General features: G+C 48.1%; 3 protein-coding genes across 9 annotated transcripts in view; 1 reads left to right on the top strand and 2 right to left on the bottom strand.

Annotated features, from left to right (window-relative positions):
- The window catches only part of LOC135390797 (rho GTPase-activating protein 45-like), a 47,096-nt gene extending 38,898 nt beyond the window's left edge, over nucleotides 1-8,198 (top strand). For 4 of the 6 annotated variants that reach the window (XM_064620708.1, XM_064620709.1, XM_064620705.1 and 1 more), the window contains 9 exons: nucleotides 1,190-1,378; nucleotides 1,454-1,648; nucleotides 1,707-1,909; nucleotides 2,555-2,721; nucleotides 2,797-2,973; nucleotides 3,562-3,806; nucleotides 3,890-4,133; nucleotides 4,273-4,417; nucleotides 5,399-8,198. In XM_064620708.1, coding sequence (XP_064476778.1) covers nucleotides 1,190-1,378; nucleotides 1,454-1,648; nucleotides 1,707-1,909; nucleotides 2,555-2,721; nucleotides 2,797-2,973; nucleotides 3,562-3,806; nucleotides 3,890-4,133; nucleotides 4,273-4,417; nucleotides 5,399-5,648 — 1,815 coding nt within the window. In that variant the 3' untranslated portion in view covers nucleotides 5,649-8,198. The remainder of the gene's footprint in view (nucleotides 1-1,189; nucleotides 1,379-1,453; nucleotides 1,649-1,706; nucleotides 1,910-2,554; nucleotides 2,722-2,796; nucleotides 2,974-3,561; nucleotides 3,807-3,889; nucleotides 4,134-4,272; nucleotides 4,418-5,398) is intronic. The other 2 variants (XM_064620707.1, XM_064620706.1) reach the window with 2 other exon arrangements.
- Nucleotides 8,199-8,650: 452 nt separating this feature from the next.
- LOC135390796 (carboxypeptidase M-like) lies at nucleotides 8,651-11,074 on the bottom strand. The gene is made up of 8 exons (XM_064620704.1): nucleotides 10,746-11,074; nucleotides 10,582-10,676; nucleotides 10,353-10,525; nucleotides 9,542-9,732; nucleotides 9,279-9,449; nucleotides 9,059-9,211; nucleotides 8,845-8,987; nucleotides 8,651-8,772 (listed from the first exon to the last, which is right to left on the bottom strand). The coding sequence occupies exons 1-8, from the start codon at nucleotides 10,906-10,908 to the stop codon at nucleotides 8,665-8,667; spliced, it is 1,197 nt and encodes a 398-aa protein (XP_064476774.1). The 5' UTR covers nucleotides 10,909-11,074; the 3' UTR covers nucleotides 8,651-8,664.
- Nucleotides 11,075-11,588: 514 nt separating this feature from the next.
- LOC135390795 (NADPH oxidase 5-like) lies at nucleotides 11,589-19,765 on the bottom strand. Of its 2 annotated transcripts, none has more exons than XM_064620703.1 (13): nucleotides 19,397-19,765; nucleotides 18,863-19,087; nucleotides 16,668-16,878; nucleotides 15,582-15,976; nucleotides 15,012-15,200; nucleotides 14,783-14,955; nucleotides 14,275-14,463; nucleotides 14,084-14,216; nucleotides 13,369-13,712; nucleotides 13,185-13,309; nucleotides 12,911-12,995; nucleotides 12,573-12,842; nucleotides 11,589-11,866 (listed from the first exon to the last, which is right to left on the bottom strand). In XM_064620703.1, coding segments are annotated over exons 1-13 (2,472 nt in total). In that variant the 5' UTR covers nucleotides 19,398-19,765; the 3' UTR covers nucleotides 11,589-11,734. The 2 variants fall into 2 exon arrangements, with proteins under 2 accessions (XP_064476773.1, XP_064476772.1); XM_064620702.1 differs by having other exon boundaries at nucleotides 18,863-19,134; nucleotides 19,397-19,764.
- Nucleotides 19,766-20,837: the final 1,072 nt, after the last annotated feature.

The following is a 20,837-nucleotide window of genomic DNA, read 5'->3' as shown; positions in this document are numbered from 1 at the left end:
CGATCAAATTGCAGATTCCCGGGAGCTCATTGATTGAAGTACCGTAATTTCACGCGTATAAGCCGCACCGCAGATAAGCCGCAGGACGCGTTTTTAGGAATGTTTCGACAATTTTCTGGCAGATAAGCCGCAGGACGCGTTTTTAGGAATGTTTTGAGAATTTTCTGGCAGATAAGCCGCAGGACACGTTTTTAGGAATGTTTTGAAAATTTTCTGGCAGATAAGCCGCACTGCAGATAAGCCGCAGGACGCGTTTTTAGGAATGTTTTGAAAATTTTCTGGCAGATAAGCCGCACTCGCAGATAAGCCGCGGGCAATACGGGACGACTGATTTGTGTGACAAACGAGACCATAAACCCTGCGGTCCATACCCCGGGGTCGGCATAGTGTACAACAAAGGAGGTTTGTGTCCTTGTTGGGCGTTTTTCGTGGAACTGATGCGTGAGTGATCTTCCAGAAGACGCGAATCACTGTCACCACTTTCGTTAAAGTTGCTTTGCGGAATGCACCAAAAAGATCAATCTACTCGAATGTGGGACCCGTTCCTGTTACGCACTGTTCCTGCATCGGCAGGGCACTGCTGTTCCAGAAACACTGTCTGCCCTTTCGTTAAAACCGACGTATGTGGAAAATACCAGGAAAAAATAATCATCAGATAAGCCGCACTGGTGGATAAGCCGCAGAGCGCGAGCGCGAGAAAAAAAAAATCGCGCATAAGCCGCGGCTAATACGCGTGAAATTACGGTACGTATAAACAAGACGTCGATATAACGATCGGCATGGAAGCGTTTGCTCGTGTATAGCAATCAGAATTATCCTGGCAGCCAGTAAAGCGCGTGAAAATCGAGAAGCAATGTATTCTATTTTTTCATTGACAACGACGGACGATGTCGGCTTTTGGCGCAAAGCTGCATCAACCTAGAGCGAGATAAAATACTTTTGTGTTCTCAACAAAAGTGCATATTCTGCGACCTTCTACTTCGTTGACAAGATCCCAACCAGTGATTTCGTGAAAGTTCACGTATATAACGATACTTTGATACGTCCATCGTATTTCGCGTTCCCATCAATATCGTTATAAACGGGCTCGACTGTAATTTGTAACTTGGAAAGTCCTGGAGATCTTGTACCTTATTCCAGCTCTCGGGGACTGGAGCGCCACATTGAACACTAAAATCTCTTTTTACAGTGTGGGCTGTCATCACATAAGAAGTGTTTAGAAACACTCGCTATCCAGTGCGGTCACAAGAGGCTCCCGCGGAAGATGACCACTTTTGGCGTTGACCTAACCGACCACACGGACGAAGCCAACCAAGACGTGCCCTTTATCGTTCGCAAGTGCATCGATGAGATTGACAGGCGTGGCTACATGGTCAAAGTATGTACCTTACCAGCTCCAATGCAGCAGCACAGGAGGCCCTTCTTGAAGGCTTCCTGGGAAATTTTTGCTCAGGGTATCTACCGTGTGTCGGGAGTCAAGTCCAAGGTGGAAAAGCTGTGCCAGTGCTTCGAGAACGGAGCCGACCTCGTCGACCTCGCGGATGTGCATCCCAACGTTGTTGCCAATGTGCTGAAGCTCTACTTAAGACAACTGCCTGAACCGTTGCTCACGTACAAGCTCTACCCCGACTTTATCAGCATCGCAAAAGTGAGGAAAAGATTAAAGATGGGCCCAAGGCTGAAGCGTGTGTTGGGATGCATTGCAGGAACACCTCCCTGGCCGAGAGGGCGATGAGGGTGCCCTGCTGGGTGCGCTCAAGAGAGCCGTGAGGGCATTGCCTTCAGTGCACCAACGCACCCTGTCCTACCTTCTTCAACATCTGCGACGTGTGGCCGATCATTCCGCCCTTAATAACATGCCGGCGTCCAATTTGGGTATTGTCTTTGGACCCACGCTCTTACGCACCAGGCAAGTAAACAAGTAGAGAACGGGTCACACGGCGAGGCTTACAAGGGGCACTAAAGCGCATTTAGGAGACCGATTTTATGTGTTATATATGTTTGCATATAATTGGGGAGTGACTTTTTCGGGTTAAACCCCGATTCTGCCCGGTTATTCCCCCCCCCCCGAACTGACCTCCGACCAATTCGGGTTGAACCCGATTTCTCCCCGAATTCCAGTCACTATGAAATCCTCAAGTGGCGTTTCCACTGAAGACGAGCGAAGGTCACCACGTGTAACTCATTTGAGAATGGGTCACTTAATGTTCCCAGCAATACACCCATGTGTGTCAACACTGTGCATGCCTTCGGGGATTACCGCTGGAAGGTCACGATCCCGCAAAAAAAAAAAGAAAGAGAGATTATGAAAGGACTTAATAGACGAGAGGAGAAACAAAATCGCCCGATAACACCTTATAACACCCGAAGGCACTATCATCGCCTGATTTCTCCCCGAGTTACAGATTTAAAAATAGCGCCCGATTTTTGCCCCCCCCCCCCCCCCCTGAATCTGCGAAAGGCATTTAACCCGAAGAAGTCACTCCCTATATATATATAATGTGTTTATATTTTGTGAGGTAATGAGGTTAGAATACTTTTTTTTCCGTTTCAGTGAGGGCAGTGCCTCGCTGAGTTCGCTCGTGGACACCGTCCATCAGACGAGGGTAATCGAGCTCCTCATCACGTACGCCGACCAGATCTTTGGGTCTGAAACAGACGACGCATCTGGCATGATGGAAGGGGTGTCGAGGCGATCCGGTTCACTGGGACTCGCCACCAGTGAGTTGCCTTCTCGACACGCCGCTTCTCACGCCCTCTCGATTATGTTTAATCGAGAGTTACCGTGTCACTCAGGTCCCTCACGACTCTTGGACAGCAAGAGCGGCAGTCCCCTGAGTCGTACGGTCTCGGCTGCCAGTCAGACGAGCGACGACTGGGACGAACGTCTCACGGGGGGGAGCTCTCCCGTCAGTCACGGTATCGCGGACGACCTCGAACGGCTTAATTTGGACGACATCGGTCGATCGTCGGGTGAGTAGATGCCTGTATGTAGTGCAACTACCGTAATTTCACGCGTATAAGCCGCAGGACCCGTTTTTAGGAACATTTCGAAAATTTTCGGCCAGGTAAGCCGCGGGCAACACGAGGCCACTGATTTGTGCGACAAAGGAGGCCATAGAAAGGCCATAAACCCTGTGGTCCATCTAGTGCTCTACCAAGATCGGATTGTGCTCTTGTTGGGTGTTTTTCATGGATCGACGGATCCGTAGCCTTCCAGAAGACCCGAACCACTGTCACCACTTTCGTCACTTTCGTTAAAACTGCTTGAGGGAAGGCACCAGGAAGGTCAGTCTACTCGAATGTGGACGTGCCCCTGTTACGCACGGTTCGTGCTTTGGCAGGGCGGGGTGCTGTTCCAGAGACACTGTCGGCCCGTTTGTTAAAACCAGCATATGAGAAAAACAGTCGCGAGATAAGCCGCAGAGCGCTCGCGAGGAAAATAGATAACCGCGCGTAAGCCACGACTAGTACGCGTGAGATTACGGTACAAAGAAACGTTGCCCGTGTAGCGTCTACAATTACGGAAGAGTCGAAGATGCACCCATTCATTACTCGTAGACAAATGGCACGCAGAAATGTTCGAAGAAGACACACATTCAGAGGGACGAGACGCACATTCTCCGCGTAGCTTCCTCGGGTGCACCTCCCACCTGGAGCACGAGTTTCCCCCGGTTCCTCCGCCCCGAAGGGGAGGCTCCGGGGGAAGCCACAGTCCACGGGAGAGGTCTATGGAAGTCCCTTCGAGCCAAGACGACGACGACGACTTCACTTCGATTGCTTCCATCACCCTATCTGCTCAAAAGGTAGATTGCAAAGAAGCATAATATTGCTGTAGCAGCTTCTTACCCATTGGCCTCCTTGTAATGATTGGACGCGTCGCTCCTAGCAGACGGCGAACGCCCAGCAGGGATCGAAACCGACCAACGTTGCGGAGCTTCGCCGACAGTTTTTCGAGGCTCCATCTACGAGCTCCAGCTTGGAGGAACTGCGGGCTTCACAGACGTCCAGTCCCAAGGTGGTGTCCCCCGCGGTGGCAAGGCTTCTTTCTTCAGCACGGACTTCGAGCGAGCCCCAACTCTCTGGCTGTGAAGCCATGGCTGCAACGTCCCTGCCTTCCGCTTTACTCAGGGGTAAATGGAAAACTCTGTTGCTTGTTCCAAGATCGAGTTATTTTATAGTACCTTTGAAACTTTAGTGATAAAAAGAAAATGCTGATTGTGTGTGTGTGTGTGCCTCCTTGGTAAATCCGTCTGGCTTTGCCATTAACAGATACAAGGGACCCCGTTGGGGAAGCTGTCGGACGCTACGTATCCCCCTTTACAATGGGTGGAGGGTCAGGACGAAGCTCCCTATATCATTGGTCTAATGCTGCGCCGGCTTCTACTCTCATCGGCTCTGGCACCTCTTCACTCAGGTTAGCTGCCTTGACCGCTTTGTCTGCTCACCGTTCTAATGAGTCTCAGAGAATATTGACCAAGGGAATTTTGTGGTGCTTTAGGCCTCACGATTTGTGTGTTTTAGGCTTTTTATAACGTGATTTAAGTAAGACCTTTACCCACACATGCAAATAACCTGAAGTAAAACTCCACGCACGCTTTTAATGAAAAAAAAAAACTGTCTGTGACAGGTATGATTGCCCGTCAGACAGATGAGTAAGTGTTCTAGCGATTCGTAAGCTATGTAGTGCATGGCAAACAGGTGGAAGAAGCACAGAAAGGTGAGAGAGAGAATAAGAGGGAGAGGGAGTGAAAGTGCTAATGTGTAGAGCCAAAGGTTTTCGGGAAATATTTTTTTTCTAAATTTGGAGGGGGTCAAAATCGGGTAAATAAACGTGTGCTCTAAATTCATGCAAATTCGGGTGTAAAAAAACTTCCAGTATGCCAAATTCGGGGACAAATCGGGCTCATTTACTCAAGCTAACTGTGGCTGACAATGAAAAAATGGCTAGGAAGCAAGCGAGCTGGTGAAGATGATGCGTGATGTAAACCCCCCCCCCCCCCCGAGACTAGGGAACACATTCGTGTTTGTGTCTGTCCCTTCGTGTTCCCTAGTCTCGCGGGGCGGGGGGGGGGGGGGGGTTTACATCATAACTGTACTGGATTGGTACAAATAGTGATGTAACGTCTCAGTGAGGGCAATTTGCCGTGTAAAACTTCGGTTTCACCCTAAAGAAGAAACCTTTAATTCGGGGTGCGAATTTGGGGTAGAACCGGGTTACACCCTAAAACTTCAGGCTCTACTAATGTGTAATGTGTTACAGTGTTTGTAAATATAAATATGTTAAGTGTTCAGCTCTGAGTACAGGCATGAACACACAGTGTCGCTCTTTTTCTTAACCACTTCAATTACAAGCATCACCCGTTCAGTGCTAATGGTCAAAACTACTACTTTGTAGGGGACACCACGCTCCGCTGCGTGAAAGTGTCTCTCTCAAAAAACATTGGTACAGCACGGAGGAAAACAGCCAGGCCAACGACCACAACTCTTCGTCCTCCTTCTACCAGGAGTTTGAATCTTCGTCCATGGTGGACTCGGCCGAGGAACCCAACGGCGTGTCTCACCGCAGCCACGACAGAATGTCGGACGGCGACCGGCGATCCGACGGCTCGGAGTCTCCACTAGATCGCGTGCCACGCTTCGTGTAGATGAAGCTAGGAGTCATGTACAGATGATCATTACTGTGTCTTTGCGAAAAGACCATCTTACTTACGAGAACGTCTCGTTTAGCATGAGTGGGTTCGTGACTGAGGTCGTTGTACTTTACATTTAACTTATCGGACCTCCCTTTCTATAGAGGCAGCTGGGGCAAATGTTATGCATAGCTTAGACAGGTTGCTCTGATTTTTGGGCCCTCTGCTCGACACCGAAACTACTTTAGGTATTGAGCGTCGGAAGAACATTTGATGCGGATTCTAGCGTCTAGAACGGTACCTTACCGTACCACTTTGGGAAGGGCAAACCCCCTTCCCCCCTGAGGGAAGACAGAGACACTTTTCAGTTCCTCCTGTGTTCGAAGTTGCACTTTCAGAGGTCTTTTGCACTCTGTTGTATGTGTGCCTTTTAGTCAGTCTCGTAGCGTGAAAAGTGTATTTTATGTGTGTTTTTTTTTTTTAGTTATCATCGTAAATCTGTTCCATTCTTGTAATTAGTTTACGACTGTCGAAGCTTCCATTGTGCATGCTCCCTCCCTTCCTTCCCCTCCGAAAGATATCGCTCTTTATCGCCTCAAAAGTAAGATGCAGAAATCTTATCCGATTACGTCTTCGCGAGTCAAAGCTCACGACTCATCCTCTCGAACCGGTTTGACCGAGCACAATACCTTCCGTTTTGCTCGTCTTTATTTTCATAGACGGCGCTGGTGGCTGGCGGGTGCACCCGTCGTCTGCTATATACCGACGGTGATATTTTAGCTGACATTTTAAAGAAAAGCTAGCGTGTTTTCAGAGCAATAGTGGAGTGGACGCGACGGACCCTGTTCTCCTTCCTCGGTCACTGCCACGTTCGTGACATCCTCGTGCCTTGTGTGTTATCTCTACCAAAAATCGGTCGAATTGAAATCCAGTCAATTCAATTACTCACTGAGACACGACCGTACAGCACTTCCACGCTCAAGTGACTAAGAATGTTTTATACACGTGCACACAAACACACACGAGTACAGCACCAGTCTTTTACTTCCACCCCCGTTGTTTTTGCTCTGTACAGCTTTGTTGTGTTACAAATCGTGCCCAGGGGAAAGGAATGTACGGGAGACACATCTGTGTGGACCAGGTGCGAGAAGGACGCCGACTCGCTCCGGTTCTTACGCAACGTCTACAGTAAACCCTCGTTATAACCGAGACAACGGGATGGGAATGTGGGTTTCGGAGCACAAGGAAGCGCTGTGTGAGCCTTGAAAGGAGTATTTAAGGGAGCAAACAAAACTTTGCGGTGAGCACTCTGGCAGTCTCTTCAGGGGATGGTCGCATACGCAAACCCCCCCATGAAACCAATACCGCTATGTTTGGCATCGGCCAATTTTTTTTCGTCCTAAAAGCGTTTACATATTAAGGCGGGCGGACTCGCTTCTTATGAAAGTCTATGGGGAATTTTTGTTCACAGCGTTCGTGTAAACCTCGCTAAATTTCTACACAAAACAGGTACAGGTGTGCTCCTCTCGAGTTTGTTTAGGGAATGGCACATTTTTGAAGGCCCGAAGCGATCCACTGATTTTTGGCGAATTAAAGTTCGTCAAATTTTTAATAGACGGAAGTCTGCTGTGGGATATGCAACAGAATCTCTTCTCTCGGCACGCACGGCCACGGTATCTGGGCCAAAATGATGTCATTCCCTACAGTAACAGTCTAGGAACTGATCGCTGCAGTTTATCCGATCCCTGCGTATGAAAATAACGGCTTTGTCGCTCGCTAGCATGTTCCGCACGCTGGCGCCGATTACACCACTTCCTTAGAGCGCGGGAGGAAAGCAAAAAACAAAAACAATATCCCGACGGTGTCGCCATCCCTCGCCGGAAGCGTACGTTACTAGATCTGCGTCTTCAGCCGCAGAAACTCCGGCGGCGTGACGTCACTTCCTAGGTCGTGCCCTCATTGGTCCTTAGCGAGTGACGTTTTCTCGTTTTTCCAGACAGGGAATTCCGGAAGACTCTCAACATCCGGCGTTTGCTCTTTTCATGTATTCCGTCGAATAACAGTGAAACCACGCCGTAGTTTCGAGATCGCGCTTCGCACTCGGTCGGTGTACAGGGCGAAAAAGCGATTTCGTTGTAACGAGGGTTTACTGTACGTTACCAGTAGCTGTTTGTCAGCTGCTGCATGTCGCAGGTTCAGGGCTACAGCGTCCGACTTCACCCTGTGCCTGCGTAATATACGGTGTCCCGAGCATTCTTTTCTCTGCGCAGACAAACAGCGCGGTGTAGCTTGTCTTGGCTGCGTCGCGAGGCAACCAATGCAAAATGCCGCCGTTTCCGATCCCATGTATGCTAGTCAACTAAAGAGCTTTGTCGCTGCTAACACAAGAAGCGTAACGGTCCGTCGCTTGACATCGCCGTTTGCCCTAAAAGCAAATTATGTGAAAGAAATTAATATAAGATGTGTACATAGCCACATATATTCGTAACTATATACATTCTTACATCTCTGCATCAGCATTGTCTGTAAAGTGCGATACAAATAATATGACATTGTTGACTCGTATGTTGTACTGTTTTCTGGCTGTCTCACTTTTCGCCAACTTGAGCGGAATGATTTATTGTCGGCGTTATAATTAATTGGGCTCCACGCGGTTTGAAATTCCCGCGCACAGAGACATATGCGCGACGCGAGTATGACGTCATTGTGACGACCAGAGGGCGTTCCTTTGCGTCGCGCCGCAGAGGATACGCGAGGAGGTGGAGGTGGGAGAGGAACCGCTGACACGTGACCATGCTGGCGAGAACGTCACCGAAACGTCACGCGAGCTGATGAGGAGGTTCTCCTGCTATCACTCATGCATGGCTCTGTAACGATAAGATACTTGGATTTAGAGTGGACTTGCAGGGGATTTCTTTGCAGTCAAATATTCCTGCCAGGAGTATTACGTTGGGGAGCTAATGTTCCGTTTGATGCTGGTCGACTTTATCGGACTAAGTTATGCACGCGTTACGACGTTGGGTCGAAATGTTTACTCTTCGTAGAAATACCCTGTGTACAATTTAACTTCCAGTGTCGTAACCTCCTTTTTCTGCACTTGAAAATCGACCGAGGTAGGCAAGTATCCCTCGGCACTTATCTGAAAATCGAAGGAAAATCCGTCGTCCACAGCGTCAGCGAGGTAGGTATAATCATCATCATCATCACTTACGAGCAACGTATAAAATCCTGGAAGAAGAATTCTCCAGAACTCCCCGTTTGCATTAGTCCTAAAGCCGCTAGTGCGGTTGTGGATGCAAAGCAAGACTCCAGCGAGACGATGGGATTTCCGGTTCATTATCGTGCCCCGTACACCTTGAACAGTTACATCACACGTTTTTGTACTAGAGCCATGAATGAATCAAGAGGTGTCTGATCACACTGACCTCGCCCAACCTCGCGTAGCGTCTTCAATATTGGAGTCTTATTGTCTTCGAAATACTTTTGTATCGTACTGGCAGAGTCGTACTTGCAACATCCTATGTAAACGTTGAGACCCATGACGCCTTCATAAGCGTAGCTGTAATCAGCCACGGAACCTAAAAAAGTAACAGAAACCGAACGCTGCCTCTCAGGGGGCCTCAGAAGCGATTCCTTGAGTGTTACCGGACACTTTGGAAAAATTAGCTCCATTGATGATGCCGCGTTTCAGCTTGTAGGACTTTCCAGGACAGACTTCGGATAGGTGCATGGTGTTGTGAGTCGAAGCGTAGACCGTAGACAAGTGCTTGAAGACGTCGTCGTCCGGAGTAGGGCTGCCCTGTGGCGAGTGGGTTACTGTGAGGGGAAAAAAAGGAACCTTTATCCCTCCATGCTCTATAGCGCACGACAGTGTTTGTTGTCCTGCTACGTTGGTAGCAAAGGCTTACGAAATCCAGGCACGTCGTCGTAAGGGTACATGACAGCGAGGAACCCTCCGAAAAGATACAAGGCGATAACTCCCGGAAATGCTCGCTCGAGCCTCATGATGGACGCTGTCTCTGGTTCGTACGTCTTGGTGGTCGTCCTGTCGAACACTTCGGGGAAGTTCTGGTTCAAGTTGATGCCGTTGGTGTTTTCACTTCAGAATGTAAGAATACGCCGTGTCATGTGTGCATAAAATCATCCAGTACTCGCGTATCCACACGAGCGACATCCCCGAGGAATATTCTGGTTGAAGAAAAAGTAAAGAACTGGTCATACGGCGGAAGTTTCGCCGCGTTTTGTTTTGAGCGTTCACACGGAGCCGAAATATCGGAAGTGGCGTACTGCACACATAGCAGACGACACCATGGGCCCTGTCGTCTGCTGCGGTATATCTTGTGACAGCCGTCCATGGTTAGGAGAGGACGAAAAGACGTGACTTCGAACGCTCGCGGTCACTTGACCGACCGCTGAAAGTTACGACGTTTCGCGCATCGTCCGCTAGAGTATTCCGGGGGATGTCGCTCGTGCGAATACACGGGCTGTTGCACTGCTAACCGTGTGCGGCGCAGCCACAAGATATTCCGTAGCAGACGACAGGAAAAGCAGACGGTGTCGTCTGCTACGTGTGCACTGTGCCACTCTCGACATTCAGGCACCGTGCGAATGCTCGACATAACGCGCGGGGGAACTTCTGCCCCGTGAACAGTTTCTCCCCCTTCTTCCACTAGAATGTTCCGAGGGGATGTTGCTCGTGTGAGTGCACAGTATCTGTACCTTCCAACGAGGCCCATACAGTCTCCCGGAATAGAAGCGTCAGAGCCATCTATATTAACCGCGGGCACCACATGGACACGTGCGTTGTTTAGCAGCCACTCAACGTCAGGGTCGCTCCTCTGGTTCTGCGCCATGTAGGAGATGAGGTGCAGGGCGACTTCCCGCGTCACAACCTGCGTGATAATCGCGTCTGTAATACATACATACTGTGCGGGCACTTATTACTGACGTTATTTCCGTGGATATTCGCGATGACGTAGACGTTTGGAGTGTAATTGTCTTCCTTACTCTTCAGGCTTAGGCTCACTACCCAGATAGGATGGCCTGCAAAACATTTACGCGCCCTGTATCACGAGCTCGCCTCTGATGTCACAAACATCACAGGGCAAGTACCTTTCCACGTCTGGCCAAGCGTCTGAAGCTTCGCGACGTTGGAGTGCTTGCGAGCTATATCAGCAACAAACGAATTCACCTCCGTTATCGGGTGGTAGTCGAAGAGCAGATCAGCAAAAACGATAGTATTCAGCGCAAGATGGGTTGCAAGCAAAAGGTACATTGTTGAAACCACTCTTCCTTGTAGGCAGCGACTTTCTTCTTGGAAGATCTTCGTCTTTCTCCTGAATACCGATGCCACTTGAGCATACCAGTTACTTTACCGATTTGCTAACAAGAGTTCTTTCACATAATTGTAGCGAAACATGCACCCATAATACAAACCGCTGCCTGCAAATATCGCGTATTCGCGTATTATAGCTCAGGCATTTATGTTGCATTACTTTGGTAAGAAAAATGAATGGTCTGTGGTAGACCCTGCCGCGCTTCGAAAATACGTATTCTTCACAGAGGCTCTTTTATAAGGACGCATACCAGGACCAACAAAAGGATATCTTCACAGAGACTTCCGGAATGGATGTTTGGTTACTTCTTTCGCTGCTGAGCTGTTCATTGGCGAGCAAGTAACGTAGATCGAGGTGTATGTATTTATATTCTTAATTCGGTGTAACAAATGTGTGTGGACAAATTGGGAGAGGACAGCACGAAGTAGGGTCATTGCGCGTCCTGGGCAGACTTTGCGGTAGTTACGCCGACACGTTCCTGCAAAGTCTGCTGGGAATACGTCAGACAACACGGCTTCCCATATATTTTCGCAATGACCAGTAATGCTGTATCCAACCCGCCACGCCAGTTATTTTGTGAAAATAATGCACCCGCGCTGAAAGATAATCGTACAATATCCATAACATTCGATACTTTATTGTAAATAAGCAGTACGTGCCACGACAGGACATCTTTAAAACAATTGCATGCAAATAAAACCTTGTAAAGAAATATTAAAAAGGCATGCAAAGCAGTAAAAAAAAAAAAGAAAAATAGGGCAGATATCAGAAGATTTCCTTCCTGAAGGAAAAATCGTTCTTGTTGCAGTGGTCATGCAAGATTTGACCCAACGACGGCGGACCGCAGTAGAAGACTGTAATCTTCCCCTTCTGCTCCGCTTTTAGGTCGCGAAACACCTGCATGAGAAGGGAAGTCGTGAAGTGGGGCCGTATCAGGCGACACTATCGGTGATAACACCTGATAGGGATGAACGCACGAGATCATACGACAGTACTGAGCACAGAACGTGCTTCACAGCAGGTATCTGGAAGCTTCCCCAAGCAGCACAATGTACTGAAAGTCGAGTGCAATAGGGGTGGACGGGTAGGTGGAAGGCCTTGAACAGACCTGTGAAACTAAACATTGATAAGACACATACAGTCCACCCGTACCGCACTCGACTTTCAGTACATTGTGCTGCTTGGGATCACTTCTGCAAGCAAAACACTACTCCCATTGGACCACGGGCTAAAAATGTATAACGTCTAGAATCTCCAGTGTAGGCACGTGAGAAGTTAGGGGAACAGGTGACCGGAAACACTTGGGTGGGTTACTGTTCCCGTCATTGTGGAGACAGATCTCGCTGGTGCTTCTTTTGCGGGTCAGGAATGTACGTATATATTCATTAGGGGACAGAATGGAACGTCCATTCTAGGTCGTTGTGCAGAAAGGTGCCGGTTACGTCACCATTACTGTTGTCAGTAGACTTGTAGAACAAGTCGGATAACTGGAATCTAGAAGCACTACAGTCCTTTGTACCAACACCTCACTGTCTAAGGTATTAGACGGCTTTAAACGCTTCATTAGTCAAAATCAGACTCGTTTTATCTGAGGACAACGTACCTGGTCCCAGTTGGGACGTCCTGGTTGCGTCCTGGTCTTGAGTCCCGTTATGAAGCATCGTTTATCCCGTTCGTGCAAAAGGTCCAAGGCCAGTTGAAGACCGACAGCCTTCATGTCCGTGCGGTCCAAGGCGGACGTGATGTAGATATGAATGTCTAAGAACCGTTCGAGGACATCGCCGAACATGGCTTGCTCCATCTCCAACTCGCTGAGGAGGCGCACGAACCATTCCAGTGACTCTTGGGACCTGTTGATCCAGATGAAGTCCACCTGCCACAACACGAAGTTAACGACTCTATACTCAGTGGGTTTCTGTGACTATTTGTAGGTCACATTACCTTCCTAAGCTTCATGAAGGACTGCGGTTTTTTTGCGACCCAACAATGACTGCACTTTGGGCAAGTCGATCTGGCCTGGTAGTACCTGAGAACAATCGTCGGTGAATCTTAAACGTAGACTGCTATACAACCGGCTGTTTTGGGGAATGTCTTTAAGGACTTAAACAAATCTCACGTAGGCTACAGGAGGTTTAGGAGGGGGCGCGAGAAACAAAGCTGCTGATATGCAGTTCCAGCTGTACCTGAGGTGCGCTCCAATATCCATTTTGCTTACCTGTACATAATACTTTGAAGAATACTCGCAAACGGCGTGACACCAATGCCGGCTGCTACCATGACAGCATGCTGAGCTTGGAATATGTGACTGGACGGTGATCCATAAGGTCCATCGATGCGGACCTGCAGCAAGATCCAGTCGTCAACTTCAACTTCAACACAGTGAAGAGAAAGTTTCTTACCACGAGTGGGTCTTTGGCAATGATGACATTCAAGTAATCTCCAGTCCTATGTGTGATTATCTCTCCTTCTTCCATGAGAGTCTCGAGCTCGTTTGTGACGTTGAGGAAAGCGCAAGACTCCCTCGGGGCGTTTCCGTGCGGCATGAGCACCACGCTCTCCATGTCGCGAAAGCAATGGCCCATGTGTTCCAGACTCCTGGGGTCAAATCGTTGCATCTCGAGTGTTGATCCTCTTAGCTGCGCCGAGGGCCCGAGCTTTGATGCTTCCTTGCGGAACCCGTCAAACATCTGGTACAAGTGGTTGGTCCATTCACCGTACGACCGGATGTGCAGCCATATTACTCCTGTAAGCGACAAGCGGTCGTCATTGAATACGGAGGGCGGCGAGATTAATACGGAGTTCTTAGGAGGAGTCAGCAAGCCAGCTGGTGAATGATCCGGCAGGGGAATCGGGTCATTCTGGCGTTGGGATATGCTGATTCTTCCGCTGTGATTCCTGATGTCTCCACAAAACGAGAGGATAGAAAGATGCAGAAGCAACAACATCTGTATGTCAGTTGTCGGTTACTCTTTTTTCTCTCTCGTTTTGCTTCGAAAGTTTCAAGAGGTATCTAAAAGTCCTTGATTTAGTGAAGAAACATAAGAGACAATGGCATTTTATGCCAGGAAACTCACACTTATCCTTATCGTAACTTCAGACTTAGTCCCGGCTTACCGTCTTTTTCTGGTGCACTGCTGATTGTAAAAGGATGCCATTCATATTTCGCAATGGTCGGGATATTCAGGAAAACGTAGTCTCCAGGATGATAGAAGAAGTCCGGAGGCCGCTTCAGGACCAGGTGGGTTACCTGCGCAGAAGACCTAGGGTAGGTCCGTCCGTCCTACGCCATTCAGGGTACCCAGTACCTTTGACGGAAGAACTACGCCCTTCATGACAGTTGTTTGGCCGTAATCGCTTAAGAACCGTCCGGCGCGTACGAGCATTTCGAATACCAGCACAAGGCCAGGGGCGAGGAACCACTTCCAGAAATTGGGACCGTGCAGAATGAGGAAGAACCAGAAGGGCACGTAGAGCAGGTGAGAATAGTAGAAGACCTGTAAGACACTACGCGGTATCGGTGCGATGCAAGGATAACAGTGGAGGTATGGACTGCGCTCTTTTAGCCCATTGGGCAAATGATTTCGGGTGTTACGGGGGTGCTCGGAAAGCTTCTGGTTAGCAGGTCTCTGGCAGCTTTGCAGGCAACGTTGCCGCAGTACAAATGCCACAGTTACCGACCTAGCTACAGACTCCTTCCTGTTGGAGCTCGCGACTGATGCCGAATTTGTCATCGTACAGCCAATGCAAGGGTAGCCTACTAGACATTCAAATAGACATCAGCTATGCGGGACAGCCTTCAGCGTCGGTACTCACCTCAAACCTACCGCTCCTCCTGACACAGGGCAAGGAGCAGAGTACCATGACCAGAAGAATGGCGAGGAGAGCCCACCCTGTGATACAAGCCGTTCCGCCAACCCAGCCGATGTCATGTTGCGTAGTGAAGAGGTACAGGCTGTACACGTACATGTCACCTTTCGAGAGCCTCGCTGGAAAGGAGAAAGAATAACTTAAGGCCGCGAATTTTGTACACGGTGGATCGTACCGAAGTTGAGGAGGTGAGCCACGGTGTGCGCGATGCTATAGAAAAGGATGAAGTATCCTGTGAGCTTGTGGTAGTAGATGTGGTGGTCCAGAGGAAGGAACCGGCTGAAACCGTGGCTCCTTAGCCAGGTGGTGCACATGCGCAGGACGGGCAAGATGGTCACCACGCAAGTGAAGTTCAGGAGCTGTCCTGCAGGAAGGATTCAAGCTAAGATGGTGCGCGAAAACTTAACCGTAGCCTAGTTGGATGCGACTGTAAAGCGTGCTTTGCCTGCCAAGCTAGGGAGTATGACAGTGAAGCATGCTCAACGACCAACCTCACTTTCAGCATGAACATGCTCATACTATTCCGTAGGTCTGCGTTTTTTTTAAGAAATTCATTGAACATCACATCGTGCTGGAACTTTCTCGCATACCATCAAGTTCAAACGCCATCAACCACATCACGCCATAGTCATTCATTCGACATATCATTCTGAAGCATGTCCATGGAGTGCATTATGAGACAATTTGCCGACTATGGTCGATACTATAGCGGCTAACGTAAGAAATAAGCCAGCAGAATCCATACCGAATCCTCTAGCCAGCAGTTCGTAGTCGCTGTGCAGCCCCATGTCCGGAGGAGTCGGACGCCATTCCACTTCAGCGCCTTCCACCGCACCACTCGTCCCCATCACTATGAGGGTTAGGTTGCTACCAGCCAGTGCCAGCGTCTCGATCCCGTTGTACTCATTCCAGAACTCTTTGATCTCCCTGGTGATGTCCGCGTGCTTCAGCCATTCCGATATCATGCGGCTGACGAAGATGGCCGCGTGCAGGGACAGATAGAAGACGCAGAAACCGACGCTGACAACATTGTTCCGAACGTACTCTCGTGTCAGCTTCTTCGGCCACGATAGCCTGGAGGAGAAGCTTTCGAAGCGTCTGCGTTTCTCTGGCTTCGGAGGTAGCATCCAGCGCTCGATGCTGGCAAGTAGAGGATAAAGGTATCGCCGATTACGGTTCACGTTGACACTGCGTAGCAACTGGTGCTATACAAGCGTTGAACATACATGCGCAAAAAGAAAAAAAAGCAAACACACAAACAATGGGAATAATCCAATGAGAACCGGAGACGTCACAACAGGGTTCAGATCTCGTGGTCCTGACTTAGTGTAATGAGTCTGGTCATATTATACAATACATTTCTAAGTATTTTTAAGTAATTCGGATAATTGCGCGGTTCACTGCGCGAGATACGTCAAGTCATGAGAGACGCAAAAGTGGTCTGAATTAATAATAATAATATTTATTCATTCGTAGACATACATACACCCTGTACGCAGACCCGCCTAAGCTCGGGGACTTGTGGAATGTGTCAATAATAATAGCAATAAATAATAATAATAATAATAATGGTCTGCATTAATTGCTAAATTGAGCTAAATTACTTCGAATTACTAAGTGAAAGAACACTAACGTATCAGCAATCAATATATAGACAAATTATCAATTACTAAAAATTGCCTGCATCCTTGGAATTACTATCTAGCGCGTACACATAACAGATTCAGCACCTCCCACCAGTCGTCATTGCTGTGATATACAAAAAATTCGATTGAGTATCACGAATATAGGATCAATAGACTTCGCAAAATACGAATACGCGTATACCAACCTTATAGTGAGGTTCTCGTACAGTCCCGGACGCTTCTGCAATTGAGCTCGAAATTCGTCGAAGCTAATTGATCCCGTATAGTCCGTATCAGCATCTTCAAACAGAACGCGCGTCAAGGCATCAACCTGAACATCGCTGAAGTGCAGTTCGTTCTCCTCCATGCATGCTCGAATCACATCACGTAGCTCCTCCATCTGAATCAGACCATCACCTACAAACATATCAATACATTTGGAGAAGGACGTTATTTCATTTCATTTCATTTATATTACGGTCCCCATTACATATGGGAGGGAACAGAGAACACAACATTTCTTCACGCATAACCCGAAAACTGTTCAGATTAGTCAATGTAACAACATCAACACGGAGAGACAATTTCATTCCAATGTATATCTAAGTTTAGGGTGTGTTTTTGAGGAGGAGGTGCCATAGGCCTGCGGAGGAATGGTGGCCCGGTGCACGAAAGGCAAGGGAAAGAGGGTGATAGGGAAGAGGTGTGTAGCCTGTTTTGCTTTGGGACAGTCCCACACAACTAGCCACCACAGAAAACATGCGGGCGTCCCTCAGAAGCCTTCATTGGGATGCTCCGTGTACCATGGTATGGTAATAGGCAAGGTGATTAAACCATACGCACGTGAACTGTATATAGAGAGTACGCGTTTTTTTGTGAGCCTCAGTGTGGCTGAGTTTTAGTTGTAATTTGAAAGTGCGACGAAGACGCTTTGATGAGAAATGGGCTGGGGCAATAGAAGGGGAATTAAAATGGTAGGGTATGAAAAAAAAAAAAAAAAAAAAGACGAGCCTGGATATTTTATGTTTAGCAGCCGACGGGGGGGGGGGGGGGACTTATCTAGTCTATCTTGTTGACGAAGATAAAAGAATATAGACTGATCAAAGATCCACATCTTGATCCCTTTTAAGTCCCTCATAATCGGATAACGAAATGCCCGGGTGAGGCTTTTATGGTGATGATAGCATAATGGGGAAAGACACTTCTTCACGTTCAGCGAAAGCCGATGGACACCAACTTCGTCATTAAATAGTACCACGTGCGAATGAAATATTTTTTTCCGTGGGAACTCTCATTCAAAGTCGCATTACACCCATTGAAACTGCTGTGATGTAAAGAATACCGCACACTACATTGCATGCATACACCTTTATGGCATCTTTGACTGGCAGCCACAGACTGCTCTACACTCTTAAAAAAAAAGGGTGTACTTTAACTCCTTTTTCTTGACACATATATCACTCCCTTGTGGAGAGTACAGTTACTCTCAAAAAGGAGTGTCCTCACTCCCACAAGGGAGTAACATTGCTCCCTTACTCTCTCTCGGAGAGAGTTATATGTGTAAAGAAAAAGGAGTCAAAGTACACCCCTTTTTTGAAGAGTCTATCTTAGACTGCGGTCAAAACGCAACGCTCTGACAGCATCTCTTCGGCAGTTGTTTCTTTCTTCCATCTTTTCTCTTTACCAGCTCCCATAACATAGTGGTTAAGATGATCGCTTTCCACGCCGAGACTGGGAGGTGACATGGGTTCGAATCCTGTCACCGACTGTGCTGTTTGAGGTTTTCCCTGGGTTTTCCGAAGACTTTCCAGACGAATGTCGACACAGTTCTCCCTGAAGTCGGCCCAGGACACATACTAACCCCCCTGTCCCCCACTCCTTCTTCCTGCTGTCCTCTCTCCATCTGTCCACATCTGTACGCCGCTCATAGCCACAGTTGCTTCGCGGCGCTAACACGGAACTTAAAAAAAATATATTTTCTCTTCCTTCAGCTCGGAGCGCTCCGACGTCGAGCATTGGTACCGCCAATCGAAAATACCATGAAAAAGGAAAAGAAGAAGAAGAAGAAAAGAAGAAGAGGAGAAGAAGAAGAAGAGGAGAAGGAAAGAAGAAGAGAAGAAGCAAAGAAAAGAAGAAGAAAAGAAGAAGAAGAAACAAGAAAAGAAAAAAGGAGAGAGATTGGAGGCATTGCCACAACTATTTTTTCCCTCTTCGGCACTAAATGCACGGGCGCTTGCGTGATGCTTAGAGACGATTTGCAGTGCTGGGGGAAGAATAAATTTCCGGATCGGAGGATTAAAATGGGGAGTAATTTACGGGTCTAGAATGTATAATTGCTGTCCAATTTATCCCTCCCCCCCTTTTTTTTACCCCGCACTTTTAAAAGCCACACTGAACTCACCGTCCACATCATACAAGGTGAAGAGCAGTTCCAACTTATCATCCTGCGACCGACTGGCGAACCTTCTCACGGAGGCGATGAACTCTTGCAGTGAAATGGAACCCGAATGATCCGTATCGAAGACGTGGAACATTCGCTCGGCGAAGAACCCGTTCCTGGACTGCAGGATCGCCTGGAACTGGGCCAGGTGGAGTTCCTCGTTTGGTCCGACCGCATCGCTGAACACTTGTTCCAAGTGGGAAATGTTATCGGACGTTAACCCTTTCCTAGACCTATAAACGCATGCGACGACATCTGTAGCACAACGACGGAACCTCTTAGTGGCTACAACACATTGTTTACTTCAGATAGGCTAATATGTCCTGGAGACTGGCTTTGTAAGGTTTTCAAGCATTTTAGACCTTATAACAGAGTTGACAGTCTTCGAAGCCTTCGAGAATTTGTACTGTAAAAACGTCGGTACATAGTGCAGCATTCGAAAACTACAGCTGTAATAACAAAGTTACTGCACAAACAACATGGAGCGGTACTTACTGTGATCGTGACAGGCAGGCAATTAGGTCCATAGCAATCAAGATTTGCCAGGCAACGATGTATAATGCACCAGAGCTTTTTCTTTTCAAATCCTCCTGTCTTCAATCGACTGCTCCTGTATCGACTCCTATTACGATGGGTAAGACCGCTATAAGGCTGTCATAAGGACAAAATTATCATATTAACTGCCATAAGGAAGCTGCCGCCAAGAGCCCGTCTAGGCTAACACCGGCAGCAGACTGCTGGAGTGACGTGCAAAGGGTCATGTGATCTGCCAACATTTAGCGGTTAGCTCAGGGGGCGTGGGGCACACGCATGGTCGAGAGTGTATGCACATGGGGCAGTGTAAGACATGTGTAGCGATATTGCCTGATCGCTGGAGAGGAATGGGCGAGCCCGTTATCTGCTCCCCTCGCGATAAGAGTGCAAAGACTCGTGGCAGGCTTTGCAGGCACAAGAATATCTAACCTCGAATAAAATTTTTTTCTTTTTGTGTGTATGCGTGAAATGTTCCCGCGAATACGTGAAAAATGTTATAGGTTGCTCGTTTAAGATGACCGCACGTATTCCCGTGAACATTTCATATAGTCACGGCCAAAAAAGAAACATGATAACGAGTGGAGTGGTTACGGTGAGTGCCCTGCAAGGAAGCGCAGAAGGCGCAAAGCAGACGACAGCTGAGCAAGGTATATTTAAACAGGTAGCGTAACTCCCATAGGCCCCTGTGTCTTCAGAATGACGCCATGATAGAGACGGTCAGCGCCATCCATCCGTTGCGCGGACTACTACGATTGTAAATAAATGACGTCAGAGACGACGTCACTAGTTTGAATAATAAGTAGTGCATAATTATCCATGCACGTTTACATTGGCCCGGCCCACTTCGCTTGCCTTGTATTCCCTTTTCCGCGCCCAGTCAACAATACCAGACGAGAACACAGAAAAATAAAGCATAACAGATTTAATGAATCATATCAATTCCAAATACATAGTTATCACAGATTTTGACAACTCCAAACAGAAACGCATCGTGATGACCATAGAGAAATTAGGAAGGCTCACATAAGGCCCATTTCTCACCTAGAGCTATACGTACACCTAGTGATTAGACGTTTGCATTTATTCAATAAGTGGCCATTATAGGTCCATTGCAAAACGCGACATCGTTGGTACATAGTTGGTTCCTGCTAACACTCACACCATCATGGCCGCTCGCCCCATGACGAAATCTTTTTTTTCGCAGGCCCAGCAACATGGGATCATTGTATTCATCTGTTCACTCGTGTTAATCTTGGTTTACAGCACGGAGATGTGAACGTCGCTTCCTGTTTAACCAAAAGAGTGTACGAACTCCGCATTACAATGCACGGACACACGGTACGGATACAGAGACGCACGGATAAACAGACCACGTGAAACAGACCCAACTGTGACACATGCG

Source organism: Ornithodoros turicata, chromosome 4 (genome assembly GCF_037126465.1).
Source record: "Ornithodoros turicata isolate Travis chromosome 4, ASM3712646v1, whole genome shotgun sequence".
Lineage (NCBI taxonomy): Eukaryota > Metazoa > Arthropoda > Arachnida > Ixodida > Argasidae > Ornithodoros > Ornithodoros turicata.
The sequence above is the reverse complement of the archived record's forward strand: the minus strand, read 5'-3'. Positions and strand labels throughout refer to the sequence as shown.